The sequence below is a fragment of the Labrus mixtus genome, chromosome 19, assembly GCF_963584025.1.
Source record: "Labrus mixtus chromosome 19, fLabMix1.1, whole genome shotgun sequence".
Lineage (NCBI taxonomy): Eukaryota > Metazoa > Chordata > Actinopteri > Labriformes > Labridae > Labrus > Labrus mixtus.
The window spans coordinates 5,903,498-5,922,500 of NC_083630.1; the positions used below are offsets into that span (position 1 = coordinate 5,903,498).

The following is a 19,003-nucleotide window of genomic DNA, read 5'->3' on the forward strand; positions in this document are numbered from 1 at the left end:
TTACACAATGTCTGACTAGGTTCTATGATTAGGCTGACTGATTTCACTGTCTTTATTCTCCCTTCATCTGCAAGAGAACCTTTATTTTTTATTTATTTATTTATTTTGGATCAATCAATCACAGCTTTGAAAAACTGTGCTCAGGTGTCAACAACACCTTCTCACTAAGATAAAAGTTTCTGGTCCTTCCTCGCTTATTAGGAGCTCTTGGAGACGATTCTCAGGATGTTTGTGAATACGGGCCCAGGTTTGTGAAAGGAAAGCTGTTGAATCTTTATAAGAAATACTGATCAGATGAGATTATGAAAGAGGAATCATGACAAAAAGAAATATTGGAAGAGACCCGAGTGGTTTGCAGATACAGTTTTTAATGTATCACAACAATGAGCAACAAACATACTTGATGAACTATTTCCAGAAGTTGTTCAAATACCATCTACAATAAACGTCATTTCAACTATGACAACAGGTCTGTGACAAAATAAAAAAAAGGTTTCAAAACCATGTTATTACCGTGATACGGTACAGTTGAGACCTCAAACAGTACAGTAACAAAAACTAATGCGACTACTCTCTATATATAAAACATCAATAACATTTTTGGTTTAGTTTATTTAAAGTTTTAGCCATAGGGGCTTCTTCTTATTAAAACCTCAGGGTGCATTTCCTATGTAACCCAGATGTTGAAGAGTACATATTGTGTAGGATATGATTGCGCCATGAAAATCCCTTTGACATCCAGAAGAACAATTCCAATTTCAACCTTTTGAAGGCTGTCCCCATAAACATGACACAATCCATCCATTTTTTTTTAAAAAGTTCTTTTTTTTTCTTTTTGGCTGCTGTGCAGTTGCAATATCTATGTACAGTTATATTGTTGGACCATCCTTTTTGTTGGTTTGTTAGCTTTTACCAGTCCTTGGTGTGGAAAGCGTCCTGTCTGATGCTAGCATCTTAGCACATGATGCTAGCTGACAGTTCAGTCTTTTTAATGCTGAGCCACAAAGTGGGAAAGGCAAAAAAGCCAGAGTTGTGAAAGCCTTTGGAATCAGGACAGTCGCTAATGTTTGTACAATGGCAGAATTGCACCTTGGGAGCCCAGGATGTCTCTTATGAAACACAATCGAAAAGTGTCTTCAGGATTAAAGAAAATGTTAAAATACTAAAAATCCAAATAATGACATTAAAAAGCTCACACAGAAAATTAAAAACTGACATTTTGCTTTAAAACTTTGGAAAAAGAACACCTTTACAATAACAAAACGTAAGAGGAAATGTTACTTGATTTCATTGTTTGAAACAATAACTAAGCATGATTTGATTTAACCTGTCAAACAGTTGCATTACATGCTACTTGCTCATCTCAGAATAGGAAATACCAAAAGCAATACATTTTTGCATTTCTTCATATTAATAAATTTGTACCATGCACAGCCAACTACGAATATGTACAACAGCTTAGCTTTCTTTGTTCACAAGCCTTTTTCTTTCATACAAATAGCCTTCTGTTACTTTGGAATGAATCACATTGGTTTCAGTTACCAAACTAGAAAGTGATTCGTAAAAAATTGAACACCCTTTGACAGCTTTCACATTCTTAGTTCCACAGCAAAATAACAAAATAATATAAAATAAAAAATAAAAAAACAGCAAAGCAAAGCAATTAATGGATCAGTATTATGTCTGGTAGAAAGTCGAGAGAATTTATGGCAAGCAAAATAACATTACACAGTAGCAGCAAAACTTTGTAAGGTAATACTTTGCGATGTTGAAATTATTAACTGTGGAAAAATGAAAATGTTGACTTTAACTGTAGATCATCAGAAGTGCTCAGAAAACTGATGGGAGGACGTCAACCTATGCACAAAATGGCTGTGTATAGGTGTAACACTGTTTTAAGTCCTACAAGTACATGAACATGTGTTTAATATAGAACAAAATGCTGTTGTCCCCCTTTTTAAAGCAGCATATTTGCAAATGTTGAGCAAATGATCATACCTTTCTTTTCTTTTTTTTTTTTAACATTGTGACCAACTTGTACCTTAACAGTTTCAAGTATACAGTACTGCTTTCGTGGATGCACCAATTGTTAAATAGGTCTCTAGATTGTTAGGCATCAATCCTGTAACAAATATGGACCAATATGCTGCTGCAATAGACACAAATAATAATTAAAACACAAACATACATACATACATACGTACAAACAGAAAAAATCTATTAAATTAACAAATGGCCTAATCAAATAATAAAAAGACAAATAAAAACAAAATAAGTGCACTATAGTCCAGACACAAGCAGGTACCGTAACAGTACAGCAATTCACAAATGAAAAATGTTATATTCACATAATCCGAGAGTCTATCAAAACTAGAGTTATTACCTCTTCAGAAAAGGGTGTGAGCAGAGGTAAAAGTGAAAGGGTAAGAGTTGGCACAGATTAGTATATACTACAAGAAAAAAAGGGGGGGTGGGAAATATAGATACAGCTTGTTGTAATACAAACTGGCAAACACAGGGGCATCATACACATTTACTTCATCATTCTAAATTCCCTCAGTGGCAAAACCATACTGTCTTTGTAGGGCAAAACTAAAAGGATATGCACATCGTCCACTGTAACAGTAATATTGTCTCTTGGTACTCTATACACATCAAGGAAATGCGTCCGATAAAGCTTGACATGTTTTGGTTATAAGCCAAGTGTACCCAGGCTTGTTGCTGCTTTAACAAATGAGAAATGTTATGTTCTGACCTGAGAATTTAAAGCTACTGAATTACACCTATCTAAACTAAGAGAGATTCTCTTTGAGGGTTCTGGATCGTCATCCCATACAGTACATGCTAGCATTTGGAAAACAATCCAGCTGAGGTGCAATTTGCTATCGTGAGAGTTTTTGGCTTGAAACAAGCCCCCCCAAGGGAGCCTGTGGGATTTTTTTCCTACTCCTTGTTTTTGTATACAATATAAGCTCAGTCAAGCATCTGCAACAGTTCTGTCCATAACAAAAATCAATCAATATCTTGCCAGCATATCAATATGGGAAAAACAATCCTGAGTCAATCATTTGGTACTGTAATTTTTTGGGTTAAGAGAAACTTTGGAACTGCAGTTTAAAAAGTCTTATTTTTTTCTTTAAGCAAGGGATCCTTTTGTCACTCCTACACACTGAACATATCCATTCTGATACTACTGAAGCTCGCGTCTAGGCCAGAGGCTGACTTAGCCTTGACTTCCAACGCGTTATCTAAGTCATCCAGCTTCTGGCTTAGCTCATTGTCAGACTCATCTGAACAACTCTCGGTGGGTAGTGAGGTTGGAACCCCTGAGGTGCTGCAGGAAGTTGAGGTAACCGTTGAAGGTGAGGAGAGGGGAGGGGGAGGAGAGGCAGACGGGGAGGAGGAAGCAGCTTTCCGGGCTGTGGTGGCCTGGAACAGGACATTTGGCCAGGACTTCATGGACAAGTGAGAGAGATGAGGAAAGGTGTTATTAGAAGAAGCTGCAGACTGCGAGGTAGATGTGGTGTTAGGAGTAGGGGAGCAGACAGAGTGAGGTAATAATCTAGTATGCTCTTTGGCATTTCTCATTGCTTGTTTGATTGTTTTCTCTTTGTGCAAGCTCGACTGAAGGTGTTGGCCAAGTGCTTCATTCCCGTTAACGACCACATTACAGGCAACACAAGTGTAGTTGCTCACTGCCTTTCGAAGCACTGTCTCTTGCAGGTCAGTAAAAGCATGTCCGAAGTAACAGAAGGACTTCTGATGACGCACCACTGAATCTTCGTCAGCAAAAATCATCTGGCACTTCCTGCATATAAACTCATGCTTGACGGACGGTACAATAAAAGCGTCTGGAAAATCCATGGTACTTTTGGTATCTGTTTTCGGTTCTTCTTTTGTGCTTTCTGTTGAAGAGCCTTTGTTGGTTTCATCCTTAGCATCCATAGCTTCTTTTGGTTTGAAGGTGTTGTTGGTGGTGCTCTTTACACTCTGGGATGTCTTCACAGGGGGTGGTTTCAGTTGCTGCTGAAGTTGTTTCTGCTGCTGCTCAAGTTGTTTCTGCTGCTGCTGTTGTTGCTTCTGCAGTGAATCCTGAAGGGACTGCTGGTACTGCTGGTACTGCTGCAGGAGAGCGGTCGGGGAGAGACCAGCAGCCATGGCAGCTTGTGGGACTGCTGCCGGGCCATATGGAAACAGGCTCTCCATTCCACACAATGGTGGAAAATAGCCCCCTGTTTGGACCCCTCTGGGAAGCTGGGGAGAAAAGCAGTTTGGGAATCCAGGTAGGAAGTAGGGCAAGAACTGCCCCCCCAAAAAAGAGCTGGGATCACCTGTTGCCAGAGCATTCTGAAGTGCCATAAGCTGTGCGGTGTCCAGTTGAGTCTCACTTCCTGGTTTCCCTGAAGCTGGACATGATTTCTCCCTTTTCTTGGCCATGCTGGGGGTCTCAGGGCGTGAGCCGCTCTCATTCTCTCGGTCCTTAGCCTTCGTCTGATGTGGCTTGTCTCCTGTTTTCTTGCTGCTGTCTCTCTCTGTGTCTTTACCTTGCTGCTCTGTATGATTTACTGCTGCCAAAGGTGTGGAGGGAACAGGAGGAGGAGGAGGAGGTGGAGGAGGAGGAGGAGTCTGCAGAAGAGTCTTGGTTGGGGTAGTGCTGAGAGACATGGCAGGAGAGGGGGTGGCTGGTGTAGGGAACCCAAGCATGCCAGCACCGGGAGACGCTAAAGCTGAAACAGTGGTATATAAATATGGAAATATTCAATATTTAAATATTCATCCCCAAATCACTATGGAAATTAGTTTGTACTACAAGGTAAAGATATGTTATCTTTCACTGGCTGAGTCTTAATCTCTCATGTAAAGATTTTGTTATGGATCAAAACTGTCACATGCGCTCTATGATAATTGAAATCTTCCAATATATTACAATATAAATATACCAAACCAACAATAAGGAAAAACAAACAAACAACACAAGCAAAAGCCATTGTAGACACGTTTATCGTAAAAAATCTCTGAATTATCAATTAGCAGTTCAACCCTGGTGATGATGTAATGCATGCACTTACACCATCATTTTAGTTTTGAAATGGTTTTAAAAAATAAGACTTTAAGAAACACCACTGTGATACAGAATAAACAGTAGTATAGTACAATAAAATAGTGCATGATAAACCTCAGTTCATAAAGCTTCTAGTCTATTAAAATTTTCTTTCAGTGTTTGTCATACTAACTCACCAGGTGTGTTGGGCGGGAAAACTGGAAGTGACGATGGCCCATTGACCCCAGGAAGTAACACTGGCGGAAGGCCAGTTAACCCTGGGTAGCCTGTAGGTAGGCTGAGGCCATGAAGTGCATTATTGTTGTCCATTGTAGTCTGCTGCTGCTGGCCAGTCAGATTGAGTCCCTCACCAGCTTTCTTCATGCGGTCCAGCTCCTGCTGGGCCATCAGCTGACGGACAGTGGTTGGTGCTAGGTAGTCCTTTTCACGATCTACCTGGTTTCCCAGGGTTTCTTGCACTTTGGCGATGTGCTGTTTGGAGAAGATGTGGTCTCGGATAGACATCCGGGCGGTGTACTTTACACAACACAATGTACACTGAGGCCTGGGCCCCTCTGGTGAGCCTTGACTTATCATGAATGGCTTTCCAATGTTAATCTTGAATTTCTTTTCTTTAGCACGGGCATTCTGGAACCACACCTGGACAACACGCTTTGGGAGTCCAATCTCATTGCCCAGCATTTCACACTCTTGCATTGTAGGGGTGCGGTAGTCACTAAAACAGGCTTTGAGGACTTTAAGTTGCAGGTTACTCATTTGGGTCCTGAATCGTTTGTGACCTGGCCTATCCCCAGAATTGCTGCCTTTCCCAGACTTGAAGGGGTTTCCAAAGGGACTAGGGGAACTGGGATCAGCCAGGCTTGAAGATTCACTCCTGTCATTCATGTCATCCATATCATCATCTCTGGAACTAAAGTAAGAGTCATAGTCTTTTCCAGAGAAGCTGAGAGCAGGGCTCACCATGCTAAATTGGAACCTTTCACTGCCACAATCGGAATTTGATGCCATGCCACTCTTGTTGTCACTTAGTTTGTCTCCTCCATTTGCTGTGAAGCCCTCAACCTCGTTGTTATTACCCTCATCTCCAGTTGTAGCATCACTAATGGCTGTATTTATTGATGAGGTCTCATCAAAGTCCATCTTAATGAGATCATAAGATGAGGTTTCTGCTGAATTCATATTAGGCCCTTCAATTTCATCACAGTTTTCAGCTTTTAAGGATGAAGGGCTTAAGAAGTTTTTTATCTGTGCCTCAGTTGGTTTGACTGGTGTTGAGGATGCAGCAGGTAGCTCATACTCATTTGGCTCAGTCTTGGTAGGCAGCTGTGGGAAGTCAAAAAAATTGTACTTATTTGGGCTTTCCCCTCTGTCATTGTCTTGATTCATCATTGGGCTTGGTGGCAAGCTAAAACCCGCCTGCTTGGCCTCATGCCAGTGTCTTGATCGTATGTGGCTATCTAGAGCAGATTTAGCCTTGAACAGTGCTCTGCAAAAGGGGCATTTCTTGTGGGACTGTGAGGGCCCGATAGCCCTAAACTGCCCCTTTCTTTCTCTTGCTCGGGTGTTTTGGAACCAAACTTGCACAACTCTCTTTTTCAAGCCAACCTCTCTTGCAATGTGGTCCAACATCTTCCTTGTTGGGTTGGAATCAAGTAGGTATTTGTCATAGAGAACCTCTAGTTGTTCTGGTGTGATGGTGGTTCTCAAACGCTTATCTCTGTGTTGCTCTTCACTACTGTTTCCACCCTCTTTATCATTAGCATTTTCATCCTTGTCATCCAGTTTTCTCTTCATTGACCCTGAGCCTGTAGCAGAGGCTAAACCAGAGCTTCCCTGAGAGGGCATTTGGGAGAGGCCTCCAGATAACAGCTGGCTAGCCATTAGGGGGTTGTTCGGGTCGAATATCATATAGGGCATATCGATGGGTCTTTCAAGGAACTGAGAGTGAAGGAATTGGTTTTGGGCAGCCAAGAAGTGCATGTGCTGGTGCTCCTGCCACAGCTCCACAGTGGGGAATGCAATCTTGCACTGGTCACACTGGTACTGAAGCATCTGGTGGGGGAGGCTGTTGGTGAGGGAGGAAAGGGCCAGGGAGAGAGGACTAGAGGGCACTGCAGCTGCCTGCGGCTGGGAATGTGGCCTTGACATTTGTGGCTGGGGAGCTTTTTGAGGAGGTGGCTGAGGTGTACAGGCCTTAGATGGTCTGGGTTCTGGTAATGACTTTATCACTGGGGAGGGGGCAGTCTCAGTTTGTTTAGCTTCTGCTTCTGTGGCACCCTCTGGCTTAGGAGAAGTTTTCCCAGCGCTTGCACGAGGAGAGGCCATCACAGGGGAACTAGAGCCGGAACTAGTGGCAGTTCCATGGGACTGTTTGGATGGCTCTAATGGAAACTGGGGAGTCTTAGCTGGGCCTTGCTCAATATAATCAATGTATTCCTCATTGTTGTCGTCATTACCTTCCTCATCTTCATCCTTGTAACAAAGCTTTTTCTGGTGCGTAATAAGGTCAAAGATGCGTGGGAACACAATGTTGCACTTTTTACACTGGTACTGCATGTTGCTAGTTCTTATGTAACGCTCATTGGTCAGCTCTTTTTTCTCATTGTCTTTACAGTCAGCCTGGTTTTCATAGCTCTTGCGAGCCTTCTGGCGGGCATTTTGGAACCACACCACAATGACCCGAGTTGGTAGGTTGAGCACAGTTGAGAGCTGCTCAATCTCATCATCTTTTGGATAGGCATTAGTGTCAAAGAAATCTTGAAGCACCCTCAACTGGTAATCAGTGAATCTGGTCCTGGAGGACCTCTTGTTGAGGGTTGCGTCAGTTCTGTAGTATTCATGTGCACTGAGCTGGGACTCCATTCTAATATCTTCCAATGTAGTAATAGGAGGAATATTAAAATTATAGGGGGAGTCTTTACTTCGCTGCCGCTCCTTGAAGAGAGTGTTACGAAACCAGTGCTTTATGACTTTTTGGGGTAAACCAGACTTCTCAGACATCTCCTGGATTTGCTCTTCATTGGGGGAATTGTTGATATCAAAGTTAGCACGAAGGATCTTAAGCTGATCATCTGTAATACGCGTGCGTGGCCGCTTAAACTGGGACTGGCGAAGGAAATTTGGATCAAGACCTAATTGTTGCTGGCAGAGCTGAGTAAGGTCTGTAGAGAGGGAGTCCATAGATGGCATCTGGAGGGCAAGCTGATGAGTCAGGCCTGGGTGCTGGACAGACTGCATCATAAGAGGTGAAAAAAGGGGCAAATCCATGGGTACTGGAAGCTGTACTTGGGGAGGGGCAGGAGGGGCAGTAGGTGGTGGAGGAGGGGGTGGGGGCTGGTTTGTCGTTGCCTGGTGAGAGGGTTGGTGTTGGCTCTGATGGGAGACAGGAACTGGTGAAGGTCCTGGAGTTTGGGGCTTGGTTAATGATGATGAAGGAGGTTGAGGGGTTGTCACTGGGGCTGGAGCAGGAGGTGGAGGTGGAGGAGGGGGAGGTGGAGGTGGCTGTGGGGGTGGAGTCTCAGGTGAAGCAGGGTTTATTGGATAGAGTTTGTCATAGGCCTCTCTGTACTGCTGGGCAAACCTTTCCAGCTCTACATATGGGAAAAACTGACTGTGCACATGTTCCTGGTGGCTTTTGAGAATCAGCATATTGGAGAATAGTTTTCCACACATACCGCACTCAAGTTTGTCAGTGTTGATTTCTGCATGTTCAACTCCCTCTTTGTTTTTCTTTTGGTTCTTTTGTCTGTTTTCATTGTACTGGATGACTAGTTCAAATCCAAAGTTCTCTAGCAGTGCCTTTGCTGCATTGCCCCTTGCTCCTGACACAATACGTGGAGGAGGAATCAATGGCTCTGAGAACTTTGACTTTTTAGAGTCTCGGTTGTCTTTTCCTCCGTCACTTAATGCTTCACCTGCATTATCCATTTTGGCTCTGTTTTCTTGTTTTTCGAAGTGGTCCTCTGCCTCTCTAGACATTTGAATTTCTGAAACTAACACAGTGTTGCACTCCATTTTCTGTTTGTGGTTCTGTAGTTGCTGGTTTTTCTGTTGATGAATTTGTGACTGAGCGGCCTGCTGCTGCTGCTGTTGCTGCTGTGCCTGTTGCTGTGCCTGAGCCTGCTGCAGCTGGTGCTGCTGTTGCATCTGCTGCTTCAGGTCCTCTAGGAATGATCCAGTAAGGCCAGGCATTCCAAAAGCTGCTGCTGAATGCAGGGCAAGTTCTGGGCTAAGGTTGAACTCTGCACCTGGGATATAGAAAGGGAAGAGGAATTGTGGCTGTTGAAATTGCAGCAGTGATTCTGGGGTCATTGGGAAATGGGGGAAAAAAGCTGGATTAAGGAACTGAGGCTGGAAGAAGGCAGCCTGTTGCTGGAGTTCATGTTGAAGCTGTAGTTGCAGTTGGGCTGAGGAATGTGCTGACTGGTGGCTTGCTGCCTGTGATGAAACATGGTCAGAAGATGTCTGTTTTGTGTTGTTGCTGCTGTGAGCTTCTTTGGGTTCCACAGTGTTTTCTTTGTTTGCTGAGGGTGTTCCACTCCTAGCAGTATCTGTGTTGCTGTTGCTCCCTTGTGTGCTTGGGGCTGGGCTTTTTGCAGGCACTGGGCAACTATTGCCAGTGTTACTGCTACTGCTGCTCATTTCAGTTTTGGCCGTTCTGGCTTTTGTCTGGTGAAGAACTGACCTCATGTGAATTTCAAGTGTTGAGCTTTGGCTGTAAGCAACATTGCAAATATTGCATTTAAATGGCTTGTTGTCAATGCTGTTGCTTGTCTCTTGTGGAATTGGGCTTGATGCCTCTTGAAGAACCTTCTTCAACTTATGCAGGTGGGACACCGAGTTATAGTGGACAAGTAAGATGTTCTTTTGGGTGAAGGACTCCTTACATACTGTGCACTTGTAAGGCCTAGAAGGGTCCAAAAATTTCTCCATTGTAAAGTTGGGCCCTTTTCTAAATGGTAGGGTCCTTTTTGGTTCAGCTCCCATGTCATCTAGCAGAGAGCTACTGTCACTTCCTGTAGGACTGGGCTTCTCTTCTTGGTCCATTTCGTCATCTTTGTCTAAGTCATGTTCAAAGGCCTGAGCTTCTTCCAAGGCCCTGGCCTCACTTTCAGTGATATCCCCATTCAGCGGCAAATTTCCTATGAGTTGCTGCACTTCAGCCTCACTAAGTTCAGGGTGTCCATTTTCCAAATGCTTCCTGAGGGCCAGGAATGTTCTAAAGCTGCGCTGGCAAAGGCTGCACATAGTGGCTGCTCTGATGGCATGGTATTGGGAATGTATCTGAAGCTTCTGCATTGTCTTAAAGGCCAGGCTACAGTGATTGCAACGATATTTGTAGACATGACGGTCAGATACTGAAAGCTGCTGTTGTTGCTGCTGGAGCCTTTGGAGCTCACTGAGATGATCCTGAAGGGTATCAGGGGACTTGCTATCATGTCCTAATCCACTGGCTCTCTTCCAGCCTGGGGCCTCTGAGGCCTCCTTTGGGGGCTTGAGTTCCTCACCCTGTAGGTCCAATTCATTCTTGTCTTGACTTATCAATTCATCCTTTGAGATGTGTCCTAGAATTAGAAAAAAACATTTCCAGTCAAATATAGCGCACCACTTACGCATCAATTCTATATTCATGATAAATAAATAAATAGTAGTATTAGTTGGATGACAAATTAATGATATATACAGAATAATGTAATTGCCAAAAACGTCTTACCTTGAGACTTTCCTGACCCATCAGTAAGAGAGGTAGAGGAATCCATCAAAGACAGACCTTTGTCTTGTCCAGTTTGGGGATGCACTGTATTATTTGGTGTTGCTGTGTCAGGTCCGACAACCTATCAAGACAAAAAGAAAATGCTTAATTATTATAACAGTTTCAAATGTTAACATTAGAGTTAATCTGCATTATTTACCAGTTTACATGTTTAAACATTTGTCTCGACTTTTAGCTAATTGTAATTTACCTTTATCTTATAAATGAATTAGAAACATGTAACAGATATCTTGCAATAAACCTTTGTTCTTAATAACACTTTTTAAAATGAGTATCAAATATAAATTCTTCAGTGGGTCAAAACTCACATGAACACTTTTGCAAAGCAAAAGAATATTTAAAATATGCAAAAAATTAAAAAATTCTGACACACAGAACCGATGTATTATTATTACTTATACATACAGTCATCATCAGCTTTTCCACGCAGTCAGGAGCTACACTGTGAAGGTGGGTGAGATGTAGCTGCAGGTGGATCTTGTTGCTCAGGACATCCTGGCACAGTGGGCATCGGATCACGGGCTGCACTGAATGCTGAGACATCACGTGGAGCTGCATACGGTTGGCATCCTTACTGCTGTAGTTGCAATATGGACACTGTTGAACCTAAAAAAAACAAGATAGTACAATAATGATTTGTTAAGAGAGGAGAAATAATGAAAAGGTATCCAAGAAAAAAAATAAAAAATTCAGGCTAGATTTCCTATTTAGCACCAATTAAATGTGCACGACACAACCCTTAGTATAGCAAGCTTTATTTATTTAATATTACAACCCAGATTCAGCTCTACTACTCTCCCTAGTTTTAGATTTTTCCCAGTCTTATGAGTGGTTTTGATGCTTTAAATTCCCCATGAGTCCAAATAAAGCAACTTTTCTACCACCTTTAAGTTGGTAGCAGGTCACTTTGAACTGCAGATGTCAACTTTGAGTGAACAAGTAGGTTTTATATTTGTAAAAACTTCCACTTTGGAAGAAATAAATGTAGACAATTTTGTTGGACTTGACAAGGCACAACATTTGGGTCCTGTGTGCAGGTCGAAATAATAGATTTAAGATGTACACCATCTAGCTTTCTAAAGAAATAGTTATTAGAAACTAAAAAAGGTTTGCCAGTGCTGTAAGGGATGATAAATACCAAATATCTACAAAATCAAATTAATAGTTTCAGGGCTTTTCAAGTCTTCACTGCCATCTCAACTCCTCCCACTACATTCACCTTTCCCAACCAACCCCCCATGCCCACCTTAACACTGAAAATGTAGATCAACCATGTTTCATGTAATTCACTTAAGTCTCGCAACTCATGCAATTTTATTAGCAGAAACCACGATTGGCCAGAATTTCTAATCAGGGTATTACAGATGACAAAGGTGTGTTCTCTCCCAAGCTACGCTTTGCCCTCATTACAGGGAGTACTCTGAACATAGCTGCCTCCCCACCACCTGTCTTAATAGAATCCATTTCTGAAATGACTAAGTCCTCCCTCGTTGCAGGGCCCAGAAGTAGACGAGCTAATACTTCATAATCTAATTTAAAAACACATATAATTTAAAGAGATGCAAAAGGGGGAAGGAAGCAAGGAGGGGGCGTAAGGCTAGTGCAGGTATTCCACTTAAGAACACAAAGACTGGTCTTGTGTGCTTGATGCTAAAAAGCTCTGTCAGGGAGGGAATGGTGGACCGCGTTTAACCCTTTGATCGAAAGCTGGCGCCAGCAATTGCTAAATGCTTAGCTTAGCATTTCTGCTTCCTACCGCTTATAAGTATCTGCCCATTAGCTTATCCCAAAGTTACAGTGAAGGTTAGATTTCATTAGTGTCTTTAAAGGATAACCTTCCCTATTAGCTATAAGATACCTGAAATCCAACATGTAACAGTTTATTGAGAATATATATTACAAAACCAGTCACGTACACAAGGCCTCATAACACACAGTTTCATTTTCTTTGGCTGATTGAAAAGAGTTAGAGGTTATGTTTGCCCTGAGTGCACATGAAACACATTGAGAATCAGCAGTATTACAACCCACTTTAAGTCGCAAAGAAATACACTTTTAATTCTTTGTATATTCTACAAACCTTCACCTGCTCATTAGCAGAAGTCTTCCCCTCAGCAGACTTTGGCCTTTTGGGTGGACTCTCCATTTGTCGATCAGGCAGGAGGGAATGTTTCCCCATAGCATTCGGCCCAGTAACCTCTTTGGATAGGGCGCTCACTCCTAGCAGGTTGTGGTGGGAGAGGAAGAAGGGGAAGACAGAGACAGAGACGGAAATTAGACAATTCATATTAACCATTTAAAAGTACAAGAAAGCTTAAATATTTCAAATTCAATAATGGCTGAACAAAACATCTATTTTTAAAATGGAGCTGCTTTCGGGATGAGCACAAGAGCAGATTGACATATTAGACATAAGAGATGAAAGGCAGCACCAGGGCCCCATGTGACATTGATATATCGTATCCCATAGATCACATACATATTGCATGAGGAATTGAAATAATAATCTAGAAGTTATCAAGTATATCAAATTGAAACAACTGAGTGAAAAATGTCTGACAATTAGTAGCTATGTTAGATTAAAATGTGCTTAATGAGCATTTTTACACATTTTATAAAGCTCATAACCCAAACAAGTCAACCAAATGAATATTCATAAGGAAGTAGGTAAAGATTTGAAGAATGATTTGACACCTAGACAACATAACCATGGATACAAGCATGGACAATTATTCACATTCATACACAGTGATGTGTTTCTGCCCTGAGGACATGTGAAATGGAAGAAAAAAAAACTCAGCAGGCTCATTATCACAGCACGACATACATTAAATGTTATGGTAATATTATACACTTCATTAGTTCATATACATTTCCCCAGCTGCCTCAACAACTTCTCTGTCTGCACAAGATGCTAAATTTTCGGGGCTTGGTCACGGCTGGTGGTACAGTAGCAGCAACGACTTGTGTGTGCGTCTGTTTGTATGTGTGCATGTAAGCGTGTGCGACGTGAACAGCAGGGCTCAATGTGGAGAGATCAGCCTCTGGTTGTATTTAGTAAATGCTGCAGCCGCTGATAAATCTTTCATTAGCCTCATCCTGAGATACAGGCCATGCAGGCCCCTGCTATACTCTGCCACTGCAATTTACTCACTCGGCACAACACAAAGACACAGCAACAGCAACTCTTTCTCCCTCTCCCTGCTCTCTTCCTCCCTCTCTCCCTAAGCCATCACCCCCCCTCGCTCTTGTCTCCCCTCCCTCGTCTGGTCACTCAAGGCAATATGTGAGCCTCACTCTTGCGAATCAACGCTTCACGCTAGATGCACAAATGGAAAAAAAAAGGGAAATCAAAGCACTGATACATGGAGAGGGGGGTTGAAAAAAACATTTTGTATTTCATATTATTCTGTGGCTCGTGTTTGTATTGGGCGCATATCAATTCCTCCGGCCCGTTCATGCATTTTAATTCTGTTGCATTAAGTAGGCGTTCCACTTATTTTATTTGTAATCCCCTATATCTGGAGCCTGAAATATTGGCCTGTCAAGGAAAGTGACAAGAGAGAGAGAGGGAGGGAGGAAGAAAGGGAGAGAAAGAGAGAGAGAGGAGAGGGGAGGAAAAAAAATACAAGGGCACAATGTGAATTTCCAAGAACATCCGAGAATTGCGAGGCAGCTCAGAATAGCGAGGTAATCTCGTCTTCCACTGTTTGCGATGGCCCCTGCAGGGCCTGCGTGTGTGTCTTTGTGCACGCATGTGTGTGTGTTTATTACATGCATCATGACAAGCCTTTGACACTCCATTGGTCAGATGGGTCCAGCCTGGAAGCACCCATCATATCACCTGACCTTTCCAAAGCCCGCGCCCCGCCCCCTGTATTTATTATGACCAATTCTAATTTCAACTTTCAATTTTTGCCTCCGTCTTCCAGTCAATTTGCAACTAAATTACATCCCTGCAAAAGGAGATGAGGCGATTGTCAGACAAGGGGGCTGCAAACACATTTACAATGCGGCAGGGGGAAAGAGCCCACAGATCACCATTGATTACTGTCATATTGAATGTAAATGTATGTTTGTGTAGTATGTGTGTGCGCGTGTGTGAGGGCTTGTGCACGTGCAACATGGAGATATGCCCTTCTGGTTTAGATTCGTCTTCGACCTAGTGCTTTCATCAACACTTATGACACTCGCAAGCAGAAAAAACATTTGGTTAACCTTGAACGCAGAGAGCAGTTCTCTCTATGGCCACTTAGGAGCTTTAAATGGCGAGTCCTGCCAGTGCATAATAAAGTTGTTTTGAAGGATTGAATGGCATTCAAAGCTGTTAAGCGTCCTCCAAGGATATAATTACCTGTACCACAAATAAAAACCTATAAACCATGGCAAGCACAATCCAAATGCTGTCTATTAATTTATGGGGGAAAACAAAATGTTCCTCTTCTTGTAGTTTTTACCTTGATTCATATTCCTACTTTTAAAAAAAATACACAGACGGCTAAAACAATTGGACAAGACAGGAGCAGAAGAGCCTCCTCTTCCTTTTATTTGTCTCTTTGTTGTCTAAATGACTGTCCTTTTCTCCCTGTCTCCCTTCCAACCTTCCCTCCATCCTTAGGTGGGCTCCACCAGCTGCAGCCCAGTGAAGCGAGAGGCAGAATAAACCTGACCCCCTCCCCACCAACGCCAATGACAAATGTCTGCATGCAGCAGGACCTTGCTTGATTAGATAAATCAAAAGGTGATTTATGACATTCAACCCCCTTTTGCATTGCAGGGGGAGAAAGCCGCACACTCACCACCCATCTTTATTTGCAACTGTCAATGGCGTTTAGGGAGCCACGTATATACACACTTATATACACGCAAGTGGGCGCTCGAACGGAGAGAAATACAGAGCAGTGGTGGAGGAGGCTGAGAAACGGAGAAAACAGAGGAAGAACAAAAAAAAAAAATGCTAGAGAGGGACAGAGAGGCGCGTAGCTCTAAATACCTCAGGATATTTTTGTGCCATATTGTTCCCCAAAAAGCAGCTGGACTGACATACAATCCGAGCTAATGCTTTTCCCGTCGATCTATTTTAAAATCTGTCCTTTTCTGTTGGAAATGGTGAGACAATTTTTTGCAAACTGAACGGAGCAAATGAGATCTTCGCACAAACAAGCATATCAGTGAATGCCTCTCAGACTATGACTTTATATGAAATCAACAACATGTAAGAGCAGGCTTTCAAAACAATCACACCGTTCCCATTGCAATCTTTCTTCTTTCTTTTACAAGCTACAGAACAATTAGATTCCATTCCTGACATTTCATATGATGAACTAAAAAAGAAAAACACAAACATAGAGCGGGGGGGGGGGGGGGGGGGGAGTTGTCAATTAAGAGGAAGCAGGCTGGGTGGCGGCAGCTTGGATTTAGTATTCAATTTAGCTGTCCTGAGCCCTGGCAGACTGGCTAACGTTACGGAGCAGTAAATCTGAGAGGGAGAGCTGGCCAAAACGGGCCAGGGAGGGCCAGCCGGCATGATTTACTGGCCTACTGCTCCGAGGTTACGCATTAGGCTGACCCCCGGTCACCTGATAACATTACAGCAACACACTCTGAACCCCAAACTCCCACTGAAGCACTCAGCAGGCCCAGATCTAGCCGGAGGGATGTAGAAAAAGAGAGAGAGAGAGAGAGAGAGAGAGAGAGACAGAGTGGGATGGAAAGAGGCTGAGACAAAGTCAGATGGAGATGGAGAAAGGAAGGCTGTTAAACAACAGCTGTCTTGTAGTTTGTGTTTTTTTAATGACTAGTCCTCCTTTCTGTTCCATCTCCAGCTCGCGCTCTAATGAGAGATAAATATGAGCATGGCCTTGTCACATTTGACAAATCGTCTGAGACGTTCAACAAGCTGTCATTACACAGAAAACACACATGCACAAAGGAGTAGCTGCAGGCTTGTAATTAAACATGCTAATGCCTTTAATATATTTTAATCTCTTCTTTGAGAGACAGAAGACGAGCACAGCTCCCATCCCAAGTTGGGCAAATTTGCAAGATGCATGCAAAAATAAGAATATTCTGAATCTGAGGAGGCTAATATGGAATATTTAGCATCTTGTTTGCTATGATTGCACAGTTCAAAATTGAACTTGAAATGAATACATAAAATTTGAGTTTAGGAACAGTGAGTAATTTCTTTGCTAATTTAAAGCAGGTAGAGATCTGTAATTTCCTTTGGCTGCCTGACAGGCTCATTTCCATGCTGGGACCTTTGTTTGGTTTGGTTATTTATAAGAAATGGGCCCCTGAGCTATGGTTGCGACATGCACCATCTACACACACAGCACAAAGCTATCTGGAAGTAATCCACATCAGGGACATTTGCATGGTAAATGTAACATGGATTATAATTAATCTAAAGTGACATGGGATTATAAAAGACAATGTAAATGAAGCAAGGGAAAAAGCACTTTCTGTCTTTCTTTGCCCCCCCCCTCCCCCCCCCCCCTTATATCTCTCCCTCTACCCCTCTCTATCTATCGTCCCCTCTTTGTTTAAAGGATCTTGGTCTTGGAGATGAAGTGCGCAAACACACTGCTCACTTGGTCACACTGTAATCCCTTCCCTAGAGATCTCCATATGGACACACACAAACACACACACACACACACACACACACACACACACACACACACACACACACACACATGCACAGATCGGAACATTTGAAGCTTGCCAGAGATTTGGGGCTGAGGATGGAGATGCTAAATCTTACTAGTTTAAGCTGAAAAGAGAAAAACAAGGCCCTCACTCTGATGGTAACCCGAGCATAACAACACATGGACATACAAGACTCCCTTTTGCATTTTACTGGCATTTGAAGTCCTCACACCAGCTTTAATCCAAATGCAAAAATAAAACACTAAAACCCCACCAGCAATAATATATCTGGTTTGCTTGCCAAATAAAATAGCTGACCTCAGGGCAATGCCTAGAACAAATTATTCACCAAAAAATAAAAAGGCATACATTTGTCCTTTACTAAATAGATTTCCGACATCTGATAAACTACACTTGGGGCAATGCACCTACACAAGCCTGCTTCAGAGTAGGAGGGACCTAGACACATTTTTGCATGTGTGCACTGGTGTTAAATGACGCCGGCGGTAATATGCGGCGGTAAATGCATGGATGGTGGTTCCCCGCCAGTCTGTCAGACGGGCCTGTCAGAGAGATAGAGCTGAAAGATAGATGACTAGCTAAACTAATAGGCCCCAGCCTCACTCAGCTCTCCTTCTGCCTCATTGAGCCTCACATTATGGAGCTAGGTATGGCATGCTAGGGAAGAGGAGGTGGGGAGGGAGCTTGAGATGGATAGAGGTTGGGAGTTGGAAGGTGTATGCGTGTCTGTGTTGGGAGGAGGAGGGGGGGGGGGGGGAGGAGGAGGGACATTAGTAGAGGGAGAAAGAATGAGAGAGAGAGAAACCCATGCAATGACAGAGAAAAAAGGAGAGAGACCCCATGCAATATTCATCCCAAGCCATGGATTTCCATCTCATACATAAAAGGACCATATGAATTCTTATTTGGGTAAATCAAATCTAACAAAGCCGGGGCTATCCCGACCACAGCCTTGCAGCAGAGGCATTATGGGCTCCCTACCTCGCCCCAAAATAACAATTCTTGTATGGATTGTTGCCCCTCCCAGCTTACAACTTTGTCATCCTAACAAACAGTTCTTTATATTTTGTGCACTTTTTCTATCCGAGGTAAAGCCGGGTGATAGGGTCACAGATTGGACAACAATTAAGGGATGGATTGAGCCAGGGGAAAAAAATAGGAGGAAGAAAAATGAAAGGAGAGTGCAGGAGGGGAAAAAAACTAATTTAAGGGTTGCAAGGATGCAGTGCAATATTAGAAAAACATATACACAGCCCCCCTCCCCCCCATCTAATCCTGCGCTTATGAAAAATTAATATGTCATCGGAGAGGGCACAAGAACGAGAAAAGATTAATGCAAGGCGCTTATAAATTACAAGCACGCAAACTGATTTGATTAAAAAATAATCTGGGGCCTGGACATTGCCTGGTAATATCCACAACACTCAACTTATCCCTCTCCCTTTCTCTCTGTTTTTTTCTCCCCCCTTCTTTTTCACTCTCTCTCCCCCCTCTCC

The 19,003-nt window shown here is 42.9% G+C and overlaps 1 protein-coding gene across 2 annotated transcripts in view; it reads right to left on the bottom strand.

The window, feature by feature from the left end:
- Positions 1-348: 348 nt before the first annotated feature.
- zfhx4 (zinc finger homeobox 4) overlaps positions 349-19,003 on the bottom strand; it is an 81,368-nt gene continuing 62,713 nt past the window's right edge. Inside the window, exons 8-12 of one of the 2 annotated variants that reach the window (XM_061064579.1) lie at positions 12,922-13,055; positions 11,241-11,441; positions 10,776-10,896; positions 5,239-10,626; positions 349-4,727 (exon numbers count right to left, since the gene is read on the bottom strand). In XM_061064579.1, coding sequence (XP_060920562.1) covers positions 3,163-4,727; positions 5,239-10,626; positions 10,776-10,896; positions 11,241-11,441; positions 12,922-13,055 — 7,409 coding nt within the window. In that variant the 3' untranslated portion in view covers positions 349-3,162. Of the gene's footprint in view, positions 4,728-5,238; positions 10,627-10,775; positions 10,897-11,240; positions 11,442-12,915; positions 13,056-19,003 lie in introns of both variants that reach the window. The other variant, XM_061064578.1, reaches the window with a different exon arrangement.